Source organism: Panthera tigris, chromosome D3, assembly GCF_018350195.1.
Source record: "Panthera tigris isolate Pti1 chromosome D3, P.tigris_Pti1_mat1.1, whole genome shotgun sequence".
Classification (NCBI taxonomy): Eukaryota; Metazoa; Chordata; class Mammalia; order Carnivora; family Felidae; genus Panthera; species Panthera tigris.
Genome location: NC_056671.1, coordinates 26,942,522 through 26,960,944, shown reverse-complemented (window position 1 = coordinate 26,960,944; position 18,423 = coordinate 26,942,522). Strand labels below are relative to the sequence as shown.

The following is an 18,423-nucleotide window of genomic DNA, read 5'->3' as shown; positions in this document are numbered from 1 at the left end:
GTAGCTACTCCGGAGGCGTGGGAGGACGGTAACCGGGGCTCACTCTACTATGCTCTTCTGCATGTTTGAACATTTTCATTATGATCTTTCAAAACAACAGAGTAGATGGCTAGGCCTGAGGATCGCAGTTAGAGGCTTGCAGGGCTGATGGAAACTTCGGTTGGCCCGATGTCACGGGTAGGAGCAGTGGTGACTTAGGACCGAAACTCCCATGATGGCATATGCAAGATGTGCTGCGTCTCCAGTAAGTTAGTCTGCGGGAGGGTGGCTTGCTTTTTGGAAACCACGGTAGGGCGGCTCAAAAAGAAACCCCGTGACACCGATCGCAAAGATGTGGGCAGAGGTTTAGTCAACTCACTCGTAGCCAGAGTCCTGACCAATCCCAAGTGGTGTGGACAGATTTACAACCTGTTGACCTGCAGACTTCTCGGGGAACGATGAAGGGGGAGCAGAAGCCATAAAGAAGGATTTCCAAGAGGCAAAGCAGGGTAAGAAATGAAACTTGAGAAAACTATGTCCATTTACCCCCTGAACACAAAAGACTTCCCTGAACTTTGTGAATATCATTCAAATCATAGCTCTGATGTTTAAATTTAGCAGGAAAAAAAAAATAACCCTTTCTATTTAAGATGATCTACCCTGTAAGCATCTTTCCAAAGCCTAATGAAACTCTACAATCCAGTCTCTGTTACTGAAATGACTTGAACAGCTTTCTGTTTTGTTTTTTTTTTAATGTTTATTTATGTCTGAGACAGAGACAGAGCATGAGTGGGGGAGGGGCAGAGAGAGAGAGAGAGAGAGGGAGACACAGAATCAGAAGCAGGCTCCAGGCTCCGAGCCATCAGCCCAGAGCCCGATGCAGGGCTCAAACTCCCGGACCGCGAGATCGTGACCTGAGCTGAAGTCGGACGCTTAACCGACTGAGCCCACCCAGGCGCCCCGAGAGAGAGAGAATCTTAAGCAGGCTGTGTGCTCAGTGCAGAGCCTGACACGGGGCTTGATCCCAAGATCCTGGGATCATGACCTGAGCTGAAATCAAGAGTTAGATGCTCAATGAGCTCAATGAACTCAATGAGCTCAGTGAGCCACTATGGCACCTCTCCAAGAGCTGATTTTTTTTTAAATGTTTTATTTTATATTTGAGACAGAGAGAGAGAGAGAGAGAGAGAGCGCGCATGAGCAGGAGAGGGGCAGAAAGACAGAGACAGAATCTGAAGCAGGCTCCAGACGCTGAGCTGTCAGCACGGAGCCCGACGTGGGGCTCGAACTCATGGACCACGAGATCGTGACCTGAGCCAAAGTCGGTCGCCCAACCGACTGAGCCACCCAGGCGCTCCTACAGCTTTCTGTTTTTAAGTCATTTGAATATTAATTTGTCAAAACATTTCAAAATAATTACTTTAAAATTGATCTTTTCTAATGTGTTGCTCTAAACCTGACCTCACTAACTACCGTAATTACCGACAAGACCTGTATGTGAGAAACACAAAACTTTATTTAAAGGCCAAGAAAGCCTGGATAAATGGAGTGCCACAGGATCTTTGCAGATAGGAAGACTCAGTTTGGGAAGATGTCAGTTCTCTTCAAAAGAATCGGAATCCAAGGCAATCCCAGTCAAAACCCAAACGAGAATTTCAAAGGACTTGAAAGGTGATTCACGTTCATCTAGAAGAGAAGAATGGACAAAAATAACCAATGACATTTTGAAAAAAATGAAACAGTGGGGATCTGCTCTGTCTAAAAGAAAACATTGCTATAGCAGTTACAACTGTGGTTGTGGTGCAGATATAGACACACATCCAGGGCACAACAAGCCTTGTGTGTATGTGTATGTGTGTATATACATAATGTATACACACACACATATTCAAAAAAATTTTTTTAAGTTTATTCATTTTTCAGAGAGACGGAGAGACAGAGTGTGAGCAGGGGAGGAGCAGAGAGAGAGGGAGACACAGAATCCGAAGCAGGCTCCAGGCTCTGAGCTGTCAGCTGAGAGCCTGACACGGGGCTCGAACTCAGGAATCATGAGATCATGATCTGAGCCGACTGAGCCACCCAGGCGCCCCTACGAGCACACATATTATATGTGAGTTTGGTTTATGAATAAAGGTGACATTTTGAGTCTGGTGGGGAAAGGCTGGTGTGTGATCTGGCAAAGTTACAATCCCTCCACATTGTACGAAAAAAGAAATTCCAGAGTGTTCGATGAGATCATCACAAAACTATTATAATAAAACAGAAAAATATGAGAGAATGTATTTCCATTACTCTGGAGTATGACAAAGGGTTCTCGTAAGCAAACTGCCCCGCCCCCCAGCCTGTAAAGGAGATCAGCGGCTGTGATCATGCGGACTTCTTGTGGGACAGTGGGTATCTTATACCAAATTGAGAGTCAAGTCAAAGAAAATTTACCTTGGCTGATTTTCTGTGGAGCCTGTTTTAGTGTGTGAATCTGTTTGCCCAGACAGTGACCGGTTTATGATGCCTCAGGGAGGAGTGGGGGACAGTAGGTCACGGTGGCGTTTGGGGGACGAGGAAGTACAGTGACTTATGTCCAATGAGTCAGCATTCTTACCGGTGGTAGAAACAAAATGTCATCTGTCAGTCCATGGAAAGGAAGTGTTTGCTTTAAAAAAGCCACGAAAGGGTGCCTGCGTGGCTCAGTCGGTTTGGCTCAGGTCATGATCTCATGGTTCGTGGGTTCAAGCCCCACATTGGGCTCTGTGCTGACAGCCCAGAGCCTTCTTGGATTCTCTGTCTCATTCTGTCTGTGCCCCTCCCCTGCTTGCACGCTCTCTCTTTCTCTCTCTCTCAAAAATAAATAAACATTAAAGACAAAGAAAGCCATGAAAGGCTGACATTAATCTCATGGGGGGTAATTTAGATACGCTTTTCACATAGTTAGAGTGGGAGGTGTTTGTGGTCTGGCGTGTGTGGTGTGTGTGTCTCTGTGTGTGTGTGTTTTAATTGCTGTTGTCCTTTGTCCATTTGGTTCAATTATTTGGTACAGGCTGAGGTGACATGACTATGAGATCCTTCTCGAGCGGTCCCCTTGCTTTCTCTCATTTCCCCTTTGCCAGCGGCCCCTCAGAGTCTATAGTTTAGTCCTGTTGAGCTGGCCGTGCAGTCCCTGCTGGCTGCCACGTTGGATTGGGGCTTCCTGTTCACTCCTCTGTCACCCCTATGGACAAGGGCTCTTTTAGGGCAGAGACCGGGTCGGATGCACTGTGCATCTCTGGCGTCACACACAGTGGCTGGCTGTCTCCTAGAAAGGATGCGGTACCTATTTCGAACGAATGAACGATTGCGTGAACCGATGACTACACTGTCTTTTCCTCCTGAGGAGGACAGGGGTCCACTGGGGACATGATACAGCAGTGCCATGTGACGGGCAGTGGAAACCGAAGTGACTTACCTCTGCCAGAGCTGGGGACAGCATCATAGTGTCAGCGATCCCGACGTGGATCCTGGAAGACAAGGAGGTTTTCATGTAAAAAGAGGCATTCGAAGGAGTGGCATTTAGAGTCACGGAGCAGTGAGAAAATCAAGCATGGCCGCTCTGGGAGAGAAACCATGACACGATGTGGTTGACGAGGTGGGTTGGGGCTCCATTGGAAATGCTCCTGGTAACGTGCTAAGGAGTTAGGACGTTGGGCAAAATGGGAGGCCCTTGGAATCTTGTAAATGAGATAACTGCATGGAAAATTACCCTTGGAAACGAGGAGGATGCTGTAAGCCCTGCTATAGACTCTCCTGGCCTCTGTCCCTCCCTCCTCTGATGCTTCGCTGTAAAATGAATCTGCTCATATGTTGTTGCTGATTCAAAAGTATTCTGAAAAATAAAGGTGAATGGGTTCTAGAATGATCATTGTAACTAATTTGAAGGGATGGTTTGGGTCATGAGGTTTTAGTGGCTTTTATTAGAAAAACTGATGACCCCATAAATGTGTTCATCTCGCCAATTCTCTCTGTCCAGGGATGACTTTCGTTAAGATGATGGATTTTTAGTGACCAGTGGAATTCGGGTTATGTTAGTGTCACTTTAATATCAGGTAATCTGTTGCAAAGAAAAAGGCATGAGGAGAGCTGATCTCGATTGTCAAAATATTGTAGAAAAAAACACAAAGGAGCTTAAATTCACATCTAGCGTAATTGGGTTGTGATTGTCTAAATGTAGACTGTCTCCTGCTGAAATGTTTAATGGTATGCAAATTATATGCAAGCCTTTCCTGCCAAAGATCTGGTGAACCCAGGAACCTTGACAAGAGTTGACATTAAACCGTCCCAGCTACTTTTACAGACCTCTTCAGAGTCTGTCTGGCAGAATTCGGTGGTTTTAAATCTAGTGGCGGAGTTTTTATTGTGACTTTGGATAATGTAGCTCTATTTTGGGTGTTTAATGAGCAGTTAGTGGAAAATATTTAGTAACTACATATAAAAGAAAGCAATTTCCTTTTGGGGGAATTGAATCTTTGTATGACTGCTTAGTCATCTCATCTTAAAAAAAATCTGCCTTCTGGGTTTCTTGGTGGTCAGTAATGGTAACCACTCATTTATGCGGTGCTTCTAGTCTCTTCCCATAATTTTGCTTTATCTTCACAACTACCTTTTGCATCCTCATTTTTTGGAGGTGATATGTCACATATTAGAGATAATTATTTAGACTCATTTTGTTTTGGACACTAGAATAAAACAGAATTAAACCTCAAGAGAATATAGAGGCCTTTTTTAAAGTTTATTTATTTATTTTGAGAGAGAGAGGGAGCTTGTGCACATGCGCGTGCAGACCTCCCCCTTCCCTACCCCCCCCCCCCCCACACACACACACAGGGGAGGGGACAGAGAGAAGGTGAGGCAGGATCCCAAGCAGGCTCGGAGCCATCAGCACAGAGCCTGATGTGGGACTCAAACTCAGAAACTGTGAGATCATGACCTGAGCCGAGGTCAAGAGTTGGGACACTTAACTGACTCAGCCACCCAGGCCCCCCTATAGAGGCTTTTAAAATGGGAGTTGGCTCGCTGTGTCATAAATATCGTAGTTTTCTGCTAGTGAGGTGTTCAAGTACAACTTAAGCCTACCTAGTCCTTGGCCAGTAGAGAGCAGATCTTTCAACCACTTTAGTAGTAGAAGAAAATGTTAAATTACAATACAATATTTATTATACTTACCTTGTATTTATATGGCAGGACCCTAGTAGGCAGGGGTGCTGTGTCTCCAGCTAGTTGGTGTTATATTAAAAAAAAATCCATTAGGCCTCCCATCAATATATATGGTATTATATATAGTATATTATGCCTTATCTTGATGAGGAGGTATGTAAAGAAATGGTTCAGGAGTCTGGAGGGTTTGATTTTTAAAAAAACTTTCTTTGATGAAAATTTTAACCATGTACAGAGAGAATAGTATAATGAAATTGATGTAGCCATCACTCGGCTTTATGTGTTATCAACACACAGCCAATCGTGTTTCATCCGTACTTCCTAATTCCCTTTAGATTATTTTGAAGCAGAGCTAGACATAATCTGTCATTGCATCTGTAAAATATCTGTATCAATCCCTAAAAGATAAGAACCCTTTTAAAATATAAAAGCATAAACATGATGTAACACATTGCTGCTGCTAAATTGTAATACTTCCTTAACGGCAGGTATTTGGTCTGTATTCATTTTCCCAGTTTTTTATTTTAAAATTTTTAAGCGTATTTATTTATTTTTAACGTTTATTTTTGAGAGACAGAGCATGAGTGGGGGAGGGTCAGAGAGAGGAGACACAGAATCCGAGGCAGGCTCCAGGCTCCGAGCTGTCAGCACAGAGTCCGACGCGGGGCTCGAATTCACGAACTGCAAGTTCGTGACCTGAGCCGAAGTCGGATGCTCAACCGACTGAGCCACCCACGTGCCCCCAGTTGATTTATTTATTTTGAGGGAGAGAGAGTAAGAGAGAGAGAGAGCATGTGCACACGAGCAGTGAGGGGAGCAGAGAGAGGGGGAGAGAATCCCCAACAAGTTCCGTGCTGTCAGGGCAGAACCTGATGCAGGGCCTGATCCCTGCACTGTGAGATCATGACCTGAGCTGAAATCAAGAGCTGGACAGACGCCACCCAGGCACCCCTCTTCAATTTTTTATAAGATTGGGTTTTTTTTGTTGTTGTTTGTTTTTTTAGGTGTCCTGCCATCATTTTTCCCTCTTGTAATTGATTTTGCTAAAGAAATAGGGTCAGGGGTGGTAGAGAATTTCTAACACTCATGATTTTGCTGATCACATCCTGGTGATACAATTCAAAGAAAAACAACAGCAACAAAAACCAACCCAGCTGTTTTGAGGTATAATTAACATGAAACACATTGCACACATTTCGAGGGTCCAATTTGGCAAGTTGTATCTATACCTGTGAAGCCATTACCAAAATTAAGATAATGCACATATACATTTTGTCATCTTCCAACAATTGTCAATTCTCTGACACCAACTGAGTGTCCTACAGTTCAACTCAATCCTGATGCTAACTACCCAGAGTTGGCACAGCCTCCAAGTTAAGGGCTCAGCCCCACAAGACTGCCCCACTTCAGATGCCAGCTGCAAATGGGGTCCTGTAGTCTCTTTGCATTACTGCCTGGCTGCCTGTAAGTTTGGAGGTTCCCATGATCCTCCCCTTATGTTTGAGATTTCACTCGAACAACTCACAGAACTCAAGAAGGTGCTATACTTATGGTTCGTTTTATTGTAAAAGATACAACTCAGGGACTTCAAAGGGACTGTTACATAGGGCTGGGTCTTGTGGGAAGGGGTGGGGCACAGAGCATCCCTGCCCTGTCCGGAAGCACCAGTGTCCCAGCATATCCATGGGGTCACCAGCCCGGGAGCTCTTCAGACCTCATCTTTCTAGAGTTTTTATCAAAGTTTCATTATGTAGGTGTGATTAAATCATTGGTCGTTGGTAATTGAACTCAGTCTCCACTCTCCCAGATGTCAAGTGATGGGGCCAATAATTCTACCGCTCTAATCACATGGTGGGTTTCTCTGGCAACTAGCTCCGCCCTGAAGCTGTCTATGGGCCGCCAAGAGTCACCTCATTAGCATAAACTCATGTAGGGTTGAAAAGGGATTATTATGAATTAGATGCTTCTACCATAAGAAAATTCCAAGGGTTTTAGGAGTTCTGTGCCAAGTACTGGGACAAAAACCAAATATATATGTGTGTGTATATATTATTTTGCTCTGTGCTCCATCACGCAAGAGTTTGCTTCTGCCTCTTTGTAATCAGACACTGTGTTTTCTCTGTCTCTGTCTGTATGTTTGTCTCTCTTTTTTAATCTGGCTTCTCTTACTCAGAATCATTATTTTGAGTTCCATTAGACAGGTTAAATGAAATAGAAAAATTCCTTCAAAGACACAAGTTACCAAAGCTAATACAAGAAGAAACAGAAAATATAAATAGCCCTATATCTAGGAAAGAAATGGAGTGTGTAATTTCAAAACCTTCCCGCAAAGAAAATTCTAGGCTCACGTGGCTTCACTGATGAGTTCTATCAAACATTTAAGGAATAATTAACATTGTCGGGCACCAACTCATCCAGAGAATAGAGGAGAAAGGAATTATTCCCATCTCCTCTTATGAATCATAGTATCTGGATATCAAAACCAGAGAAAGCTATTGCAAAAAAAAAGACCAGACTTCTATACTGAAAGCTACAAAATAGTGATGTGAGAAATTAAAGACATAGATTAGTGAAGAAACATATCATACTTACGGATTCTACACTTATTATTACTAAGAGGTCAATACCCACAAACTGATCTATAGATTCAGCACAATCCCAATCCAAGCCCCATCAGGCTTTTTCTGGGCAGAAATTTCTGGGGAAAAACTTACATGGAAATGTAACAAACCTAGGATAGCCAAAAAACGAACAAACGAACCAACCAAAAACTCCACAAAGGCAGTAAAACCAAATTGAGGTACCTGATTTCAAGACATACTCTAAACCTCTAAAGTCAAGAAAATATAGTATTGATGTAAGAGTAGACATACAAATCAATGATACAGGATAGCCTAATGAAAGACCTTCCCAAATTTAGTGTTGTATCAAAAAAAGGTGCCAGGATAATTCAATGGAGTAAGGATACTTTTTTTTTTTTTTTTACCCCAGCAAATGATATCGGAATAGCGAGGTATTAGGAAGAAAAAAAGAACCTTAAGGTTTTACTTTGTATCATACACAAAAATTAACCTGAAATGGATCTTAGACGTACACATTGAAGCTAGAACTTTAAAATGTCTAAAGGGAAATACCAGGTTAAAAATCTTTATTACCTTCAGATGCATAAGATTTCTTAGTGTGGTCCATCAAAGAAATAATAAATCGGAACTCATTGACTAGACACTTGTGCTCTTAGAAGGACTTCATGAAGAAAGTGAAGACAGGGTATGGACTGGGTGAAAATATTATGATCATGTAAATCGGACACTAGACTCGATTCCAGGACATAGAAATTTTACAATTGAGTCATAAGACAAGTAACTCAATTAAAAGGTAGGCAAAAGACTTCACCCCATGCCTCACAGGAGATAGAAGTACTCCAATAATCGTGTCCAAACGTACTCAACATCCTTACCCATTAGCGAGATCCTAATTAAAATAAGCTACCACTACACTGCCTAACAGTGGCTAAAACCGAAAAGACTGACAACCAAAGTGTTGGCAAGGAATACAGAGCAACTGGGACTTCATGTGTTGCTGGTGGGGATGTAACATCATACAGTCAGTTTGGAATATCATTCAGCAGGTTTTTCATAATGTTAAATATAATTAACCATGTGACCAACAGTTTTACTCCTGGATATTTACCCATGAGAAATGAAAACGTGCCTGTAAAAAGACTTACACACAGATATTTAAGGCGGCTTTATTTGCAATAGCCTCAGGCTGGAGACAACCCAATTGTCTGTCAACAGATGAATGGATAAATGGTGGAGTATTCATGCAATGACATACTACTTGGCGATGAGAAGGGCCTAAATACTTAGTGCACAACACTATGGATGAAGCTTGCTTATGTCAAGTGAAAGAAGTCAGACACACGACAACATATTGTGTAGTTTTATTTATGTAAAATTCTCAAACTGGAGGAGGTAAACCATACTAAAAGAAAGGAGATCAGTATTTGCTTGGATCTTAGAGTATGGGGAGACTGATTGCAAAGGGGCATCTTTTGGGGTGATAGAAATATTCTACGTCTTGATTAGGGTAGTAGTTATATGTGAAAAACTCATCTGTTGGTACACTTAAATATGCATTTAACCGTATATAAATTATACCTCAGTTTGTTTAAAAATTTTTTTAACATGTATTCATTTTTGAGAGACAGAGAGAGACAGAGTGTGCATGGGGGAGGGGCAGAGAGGGAGGGAGACACAGAATCTGAAGCAGACTGCAGGCTCTGAACTATAAGCACAGAGCCCGACGCGGGGCTCAAACTCATGAACTGTGAGATCATGACCTGAGCCAAAGTCGGACACTTAACCAACTGAGCCACCCAGGCACCCCTTAATCAGTTTGTTTTCAAGAGGGAGCTGCTAATGCCAATTTTTTCCCCCACCAGTGGATGATAGAGACTCAGTCTCTACTTTTTCCATTTGGATATTCACTTTTCGTTCACTTACAGAATAATCCTTAGCTTCTCCATTTCTCTGCCTTGCTGCTTATATATTAAAGTTCCATATTTATGTGCTCTCTATTCCATTTCATTGATCAATTTGTTTATCCTGTCTTAATTATTTTAATTTCATAATAAGCCCTGTTCTTATTATTCTCTTTCTTCATAAATGTTTTTGCTCTCCTTGATCCCGTGTTGTTCTGGATACAGTTTATAAAGACTAATCGTTTCTATGTTCTGTGAAAAACTCTGTGGAATATTGATGGGGTTTGAATTGATTTCACAGATAAACTTGGATAGATGTTGAATTTTTGCAATACTAAATCTTTCTGTTCATAACTATGGTGTTCTTTTCCGTTTATTACGATTTTCGGTGATGTCTCTCAGTACATTTTGTAATTTTCCCCATAAAGTCCTTGCCCATGTTTTGAAGGGTTTATTTCAAGGCATTTGGTGTTTCTTATTTTATCGTTAAGTGAAGTCTTCTTCTAATTATGTTTTCTCACTGTTTATTGTTGATGTATAGAAATGTGGTTTTTAAAAATCGCAGTCATGCATCCAAGGAACATTTGCTTTTGTTTCAGAAAGAGCTCATTAATCCATTAGCGGAATGTGTCACATGTGCGCACACACTTGTATGTATTTTGAGAACGGTGGTGTTGAGGGTGAGCGTTCCCACAGCCCTGGGGTTATTTTTGGTCCAGTGTCTACACGTCAGGTTGGCCCTGAGTCACAGGACAGGATACCAGCTGGAGCCATGATGCTCCCAGCTTTAAGTGTAGTCAGCCGGCCGTGCGATCACGGCTGTCAGTAAGAGGGCTCTCTCCAGCCAGCATCCTTGAGTTAAGACATTCACGTATTGTCCACACTAGGGATGGTTTCTCATGATGCAGGCTGTCACCGTTAAAACTGTGTCCCTCTTCTCTTTTAGTATCCGGAGTGTGATGCAGAAGTACCTCCAGGAGAGAAATGAAATAACCTTTGACAAGATTTTTAACCAGAAAATTGGTAAGTCCCACTTACTCATTTGGCATACAGTCTAATGGTGGTTTCAGGTGGCATCACAGTTATGTGTAAATGCAGCCTTTCATGCTTTATATGCTTTTATAGCTCTGGCTGGGAATGAAGGACATTTCATGTAGCAATAAGATACGTAATGGTTACTTCCATCCCTAGTAACAGACCTTGTGAATAAGCTCTTGGGAGACAGACTAGCTCGATTCGAGGGTTTAAGACAGTTTGGGGGTTGCCAAATCAAAGGATTGGGTAGTTGGTAACCAGAAAGAAGTGCTCTGGGTTTCGGACCCGCTTCCGAGGTCCCCACCTTTCCTCACTGCTGTTGTCCTCTCCGTGATCACAAGGAGGTGGCCCGTGTCTTCATAAACATGTTGCACTCCTGTGTTTGGCCGGCTCCTTGCAAAGTGTGGGGCTGGCGCACTTGATCTCATCCGCTTTCACTGGCTGACAGGCTTTACACACTGCTCCTTATTGTCAGTTCCCCATCAATTACTCTTATCCCTGAGGCTCCATTCAGTAAGTAAGGCTTATCCCTGAGCCTTAGTTAGCAGGTCACCAGGACTCTCCTGTTGTGTGCATAGAGGTCAAGGATCCATTTCTCTCTAGCTGGTACCCAGTTCTGGGCAGTGCTGGGCTTGGCCGGAGCAAGTGTGTGGATGTACAGGCGTGTTCTCCGATTACCAGCAGCTAGTGCTTGGAGAAGTTAGGACTGGACAGGAATAGCTCTAGTGTGAGGTTCCAGGGCTTGGGGAGCATTGGAGTATTATGCTTCCGAAGGGCTGGCAGTTTGTTTAGAGGTTAGATAAGAGCTGGAGTCCACATACTTTCTTTTTTTCATCCCCCCAAATCGGTTCCTGCTGTCCAGAAGTTTCCTACACTATATTTTTATTCTCAACTCAGATAGGATTCATCGTTTGGCCTGCCAGCTGGGTATTTTGTTAATCTGCCCATAGTAATGTGATAAACAGATAATTCCAGGATTTCACATGAAATCACCTTAGCTGAATACGAGAGAATTGGAACCTTCTTTCCTTCCCTTTACTTGCCTCCCACAATTACTCAGATAAGATTTGCCGAGGAACTGTGGCATCATTTTTAAATGACTTTAATACTCGAGGAAATGACTTTATTAAAATTGCAAGAAACTGGTTATACAAAACTTTCCTGGAACTCCGTTTCTGCATTTAGTCCTGTCTCTGTGATTCACAGACCCACAATGGCCGATCCCCTTGGGACTGAATATCCTTGGAAGTAATTGTGGGCAGCCCTCCTCCTTATAAGTAAGGAGTCATAGACTCAGGTCGGTGAAGTGACTTATTCTGACTTGTAGTTCTCCTTGTCCAGCCATTCTGTAAAGGCTCTTGGAAAGGAAACAATGAATATAAAATGTACTGCTGAGGGTCACCCTGTGAGAACTGGATAGTTTTTTGTTTTTTTTAAGAAAGCGGCATGATGCTCTCTTGTGTTCAACTAAAGTAGAAACCAGTGCAGAAAAGCCTTCGGATTTTGGCAGACTTTTTAGCTAGCCTCCAAAACTTAGCCATCTATGAAGGCGATAGAGCTTCTTTCACAGCCCCTGACATTCAGTGGTGAAAAGCTGGATGCCGTTCCCCGGAGAAGCAGGTGGAGTACTGCCCTGTCTGTGCTCAGAGCACAATGTGTGGAAAGCTAGCGGCCCGTAGCTACCTAGAAATCTCACATCCCGAGCATCGAGCGTCGGGATTTGGCTATGGAACGGAGCGGTCGAAAGACTTTGACTTTCATCTCATGCTTCATTGCTGCTTCTCCTTGCGTTCACGGCGTTTGGTTAACTGTCATCTATATAAATAAACGCCCCCCCCCCCCCCCCGCTTTGCTTCTGCTTTTGTACGAAAGAATGGAAAACAAAACTCTCACAGTAACGAGAGAGAAATTTGTGTCTTTGGGAAACAAGGGAAGAAAGAAACGCCTTATTTATTAGTTGAAATTTAAAAATAGGTCTACAGCTCTGTTGAGAGCTACTTGCCACGGCGTCTCTCTCGTTTCACGTTTGCAGTTCAGCAGTTTTTAGCGTGTTCACAGAGTCGTGCAGCCCCGAACCCAGCCTCATCTTAGAACGTTTCCAACACCCCCAGAAGAGGCTCCATACCCATCAGCACCCCCACCCCCACCCTGAGATACCACGAATCTGATTCCTGCCCCTGTGGATTCGCCCAGCGTGGACATTCCTCCCGGATGGAATCAGACGATGCGTGGCCTTTGCATGGGGCTTCTCTCATATTTTAAAGGTTCCTCCATGTGGTGGCATTCCTTTTTATGCTCGGTGATATTCCATAAGATGTGGCTGTGCGCGTGTTGTTCATCCACTCATCCGTCGGCGGATGTTTGGGTTATTTCCACTTTTTGCCTATTATACATAATGTTGCTACGAGAGGAAGGTGTTTCTCAACCTGTGATGCGAGCGGGTGGTTCCCTGTTACTAAGGCACACTGGAAGATTGTGACGAACCCGCTGTCGCCTGCACTCTCGTGCCAGTCTGTGAAATGCACTGAAGGTTATTTCTCCCGTTGTGTTTTCTGATCCTCACCCCGCTCCTGTCCGCCGTCCCCGCAGCACACATGCAGGCTCCCAGACATGTCTTTCCTTCCCATTGTTTTGATCCAACCCTTACCCGAAGATGACCCCAGGGGCCCTTGATCGGAGGCCCTTACTGGCATTAAGGTGGCCTTGCGTCCTGGCCTCAGCCACACAGGTTCTGCCTCGCGAGCAGCTTCCTTGGGCACTGATGGCCTGTGAATTCTCTCGGTGAAGCTGTTTTGAAGAATTTGAAAGTTGCTTAAATGAATAAATGATTCCTTCCTCTTCCCTTCCTTCCCCTTCGTGAGCTTGGAGCTGGGCAGAGGAAGCTAGGTCTGAACTTGGAAGGTCACAGGAAAGAGCAGCAATCGTGGGACGGGGGGCGGGGGGGGGGCGGGATGGGGAGACAAGAGTGCGTGGTAACGTCGCCAAACACACGTCTGTAGTTACGTCCGGACATCGCTGTACATTCAGTGTCCGTCTGGTCCTTCCTCCTGCCCTGTAGGGTTCTCCTTTTCAGCTGGTGTGAGGGACGGTGGCCTGTGGTTGGAGTGAATCTGTCCTGCTCTCTAGGTCTTCTTTTCTTCCCATTTCGCTCCCCCTCACCCCCTCCCCCGTCCCGCCCACCGCCTTTTGCCTTTGTTTCTCCCATCTGTTCATCCGCCCCTTTCCATGACTGTCTCCATGTGTCACCAACTTGTTGATTTTCTGTCGTTCTGTTGTTTCCCTTTCACCGTGTATCCCCTGCCTATCAGTCAGCCCCTTTTCTCTCGTCCGGCACCTCCCACCCTCCCCTGTGCTGAGGTTAGCGCCTGGTTTGGGGGAGCTGCCCGCCAACCTGTGCTGCAGCCTGCGTGCAGAAACCCTTTGTGAAATGGAAAAGTTTACTCAGTCTCCGAAGCTTTGTTGAGATGACGGGCGATGCGCCGGCCTGTTGGCTATACCCCAAACTGGTTGATGTTTCGTTAAGTTTTCTGAGCTATGAAAAGGGAGTGAAAACACTATCTGCTGCATAAGGCAGTTGTGAGGATGCAGCAAGAAATGTCTGCAAAGCCCTTAACACAGGGATTGGTTCTCAGCAGATGCTCTGTGAATGAAACCCTGAAATGAAATTGTTCAGTATAAAAATTTATAATTTTTTATAATTATAAATTATAATTACAGGAAATACAGAAAACGGAAGTGTAATTTAAATAATCCCATGAAGAAGCAAAGAAAAATTCAGAATGTGGAACATTCTACAATACAACGGGCCCAGTTTCTTTAAGAAATCCATTACCTGTGTGTGGGAAGGGGAGGGGAGGAGGGGAAACACCTGTTCTAGATTAAAAGAGACATTATTACCAACTACAATATAAGAACATTCTTTGGATCCTGAATCAAACAAACCAAGAGTAGAAGGGCATTTTTAAGTTACTCAGAAAAAATGTGGGGGTGCCCGGGTTTAAGCGTCTGACTTTCGATTTTGGCTCAGGTCATAATTTCAGGGTCCTGAGATCGAGCCCCACGTTGGGCTCTGTGCTGGTATGGATCCTGCGTGGGATTCTCTATCCCTCTCTCTCTGCTCCTCCCCCACTTGGATGCATGCTGTCTCTCTAAATAAATAAATAAATAAAAATTAAAATAAAAATATCTAGTCATGCCCAAAATTAGACTAATAACCCCCCATATATGTTTGTCAGCCAGATTTTTTATTTTACAACATTTTCCTTGTTCATCCTTTCTTTGCATGGCTACCAAAATATATATTTTTTAAGTTTATTTATTTATTTTGAGAGAGAGAGAGAGAGAGATTGTGCAAACAGGGGAGAGACAGAGAAAGAGAGGGAGAGAGAGAGAGAATCCCAAGCAGGCTCTGCAGTGTCAGCACAGAGCCCACTGTGGGGCTTGAACTCACGAACTGTGAGATCATGACCTGAGCTGAAGTCTAGAGTCTGATGCTTAACCAACTGAGCCACCCAGGCACCCCGCCAAAATATTTTAAGCAATTAGCAAACTCTTTATAGAGTTTCAGCCCTATATCCATCTGTAAAGACTACGAATGTTTTCTTATACAACTTTAGTTTCTACCCCAACCAATGAAAACGATGATTCTTGGGGCACCTGGGTGGCTCAGTTGATTGGGCATCTGACTTCAGCTCAGGTCATGATCTCGCGGTTCATGAGTTTGCGCCCCCCATTGGGCTCACTGCTGTCAGCACAGAGCCCACTTCAGATTCTCTGTCCCCTTCTCTCTGCCCTTCCCCCACTTGTGCTCTCCCCAGAATAAATATTTAAAAAAAAAAAAAAGAAAAGAAAATGATGATTCTTAGTTTAATATCTGATTATGGTTCTTACTGTAATTCCAAGTCTATATTTATATTTTTCTTTAGTTTTTTTTTTCTTTTAGAGAGAGAGAATTTGAGTAGCGGGGGCAGGGGGGCACAGAGAGAGAGAGAGAGAGAGAGAGAGAGAGAGAAAGAATCCCAAGCAGGCCCCATGCTTAACTTGGAGCCTGATGCAGGGCTTGATCCTATGATCCCCGGGACCATGACCTGAACCAAATTGAAGTCAGACACTCAACCCACTGAGCCACTCGGGCACCCCCCATTTTTTCTGAGTAACTTAAAAATGCCCTTCTACTCTTGGTTTGTTTGATTCAGGATCAAAGAATGTTCTTATATTGTAGTTGGTAATAATGTCTCTTTTAATCTAGAACAGGTGTTTCCCCCTCCTCCCCTCCCCTTCCCACACACAGGTAACGGACTTCTTGAAGAAACTGGGCCCGTTGTATTGTAGAATGTTCCACATTCTGAATTTTTCTCTTTGCTTCTTCATGGGATTATTTAAATTACACTTCCGTTTTCTGTATTTCCTATAAATTGGAAGTTAGCTCTAACAGCGTATTAGATTGGTTCGACTTTTGTGGCAAGAGTGCTTTGCAGGTGGCGCTGTGCACTTTGTGGCAGGAAGCACATGACACGGAGCTGTCGCTCTGTAGTGCTGTCTCTAAAGTGAGTTCAGATGTGGTCAGTTGTCAGCTCCTCATCACGCTGTCGTCTGCCATGCGTTTCATTTTCATTGACACTGGTTGCCTAAATCAGTTATTTTTTTTTTAGGAAGTTGCCAGATTGGCGGGGGGAGGGGGGGTTCTGATTATGCCATTCTTTCCATATTTATTATGGCTGCTCATCCACGAAGGCTATTTGGTTGCCTTTAAATATAGTTCAGGAAAAGGCAGGTGCAGTTGGCCGAACTTGAAGGCGAGGCCCGTGACTTTGGCCTCATGACGTCACTCCCGCAAGTAATCCAGCAAGAGATTTTACAGAGGAAGCCAGGACTGTGTTCCGGGTGGGCTTAATCTACTCACACCAGCCCTTTAAAAAGCAGAGAATTTCCTCAGGCTGGCAGAAGAGGAAGTCAGAGAGAGCGAAGCACAAGAATGATTGGACATGGCTTTCCCAACTCTGCAGGTGGAGGGGACCACGTGAGAAGACGGTGGGTGTTGGCTAGGAGCCGACCAGGAAGCCAGGACCTGAGTCCTACGACCATAGGAACTGAATTCTGCCAGCAATCTGCACGAGGTTGAATGCGCCTGACCCCGGGAGCCTCTAGATAAGTCCCCAGCCTGCCAAAACTTTGATTTGGGCCTTGTGAGCCCCTAAACGGGAAACCCAGGAGCCTGCCAGGATTTGTGTCCTCAAAAATTGTGAGTCAGGAAGGAGTGGTGCTTTCAAGTCACCGAGTTTGTGGTGGTTTGTTACACAGCACTACAAAATAGGGTAGATGCTTAAGTCTTTGTTTTCATTTTATTATTTTTTAAGTTTATTTATTTTGAGAGAGAGAGAGCATGAGTGGGGAGGGGCAGAGAGAGAGAGGGAGAGAAAATTCCAAGCAGGCTCTCTGTTGTCAGCGCAGAGCCCGACGTGGGGCTCAAACTCACAAACCGTGAGATCGTGACTTGAGCTGAGATCATGACTTGGCTTAACCGACCGAGCCACCCAGGTGCCCTGTCTTTGTTTTTGTTTTGTTTTTATTTATTTTTTTTTTAATTTTTTTTCAACGTTTTTTATTTATTTTTGGGACAGAGAGAGACAGAGCATGAACGGGGGAGGGGCAGAGAGAGAGGGAGACACAGAATCGGAAACAGGCTCCAGGCTCCGAGCCATCAGCCCAGAGCCTGACACGGGGCTCGAACCCACGGACCGCGAGATCGTGACCTGGCTGAAGTCGGATGCTCAACCGACTGCGCCACCCAGGCGCCCCTGTTTTTATTTTTTTTAATGTTTATTTAGTTTTGAGAGAGAATGAGAGAGAGAACGAGTGGGGGAAGGGCAGAGAGACGGAGACACAGAATCCGAAGCACACTGCAGACTCTGAGCTGTCAACACAGAGCTTGAAGTGGGGCTTGAACTCAGAAGCCATGAGATCTTGACCTGAGCTGAAGTCCGAAGCCTAACCAACTGAGCCGCCCCAGGCGTCCCCGCCAAGTCTTTGTTTTTAATTGCCAGTTTTCAGAATAAAAAAGATTAAGTGACAGGCTGCTTTTCTCCTTCTTTTCTCCTTCTTAAACGGAAATTGTATGTCTTAACAGACATCAATTATGCTGATTCCTAATTTGCTATCAGTAAAACCTACACTCATTTCGGTACGGACACAGTGTTCTTGGTTTGGCTTATCTGAAGAATGGTTTTAAAGAGATACCGATTATTGAAAGACAGACCACTTTACCAATTGGGGTTAAGATTTTGTTACCATTTTCTTCAGTAAGATACACTGAAATAATCTCATCATATGCAAGTGAGGCGCATGGCTTTTGATAAATTCCATCTGTCTGTCGACAATCTACTTAGCTCCTGTCTGCCTAGCCAGTCTCATTAGAGGGCAGTGCGTCTGATTATAAGGAGACTCCAAAATAGGTACTTAATTCATGAAGTATGCAAATGTTACCCTCGTGTAGGAAGAACAACCTGGCTTATGTAACATTACGTCACCTATTGCCACCGGATCATCTCCGTTTATCACACTGACTCCCGTTTGTGCCAGCGGAAGCCTGCCATATGTAGACTGTAGTCTTTTGGTTCTGGCTTCTTTCATTTAGCATAAGATTTTGGAGGCTCAACCACACTGTGCGTACCCATCCTTCACCAACCCTTCTGTGGCTGAATTAATATTCCATCCTATGGATAGACCACAGAATTGGTTATCTA

At 44.1% G+C, this 18,423-nt stretch overlaps 1 protein-coding gene across 2 annotated transcripts in view; it reads left to right on the top strand.

The window, feature by feature from the left end:
- The window catches only part of GRK3 (G protein-coupled receptor kinase 3), a 127,073-nt gene that overhangs the window by 15,311 nt on the left and 93,339 nt on the right, over positions 1 to 18,423 (top strand). For both annotated transcript variants that reach the window (XM_042963217.1, XM_042963216.1), the window contains exon 2: positions 10,593 to 10,669. In XM_042963217.1, the coding sequence (XP_042819151.1) occupies positions 10,593 to 10,669 (77 nt within the window). The remainder of the gene's footprint in view (positions 1 to 10,592; positions 10,670 to 18,423) is intronic.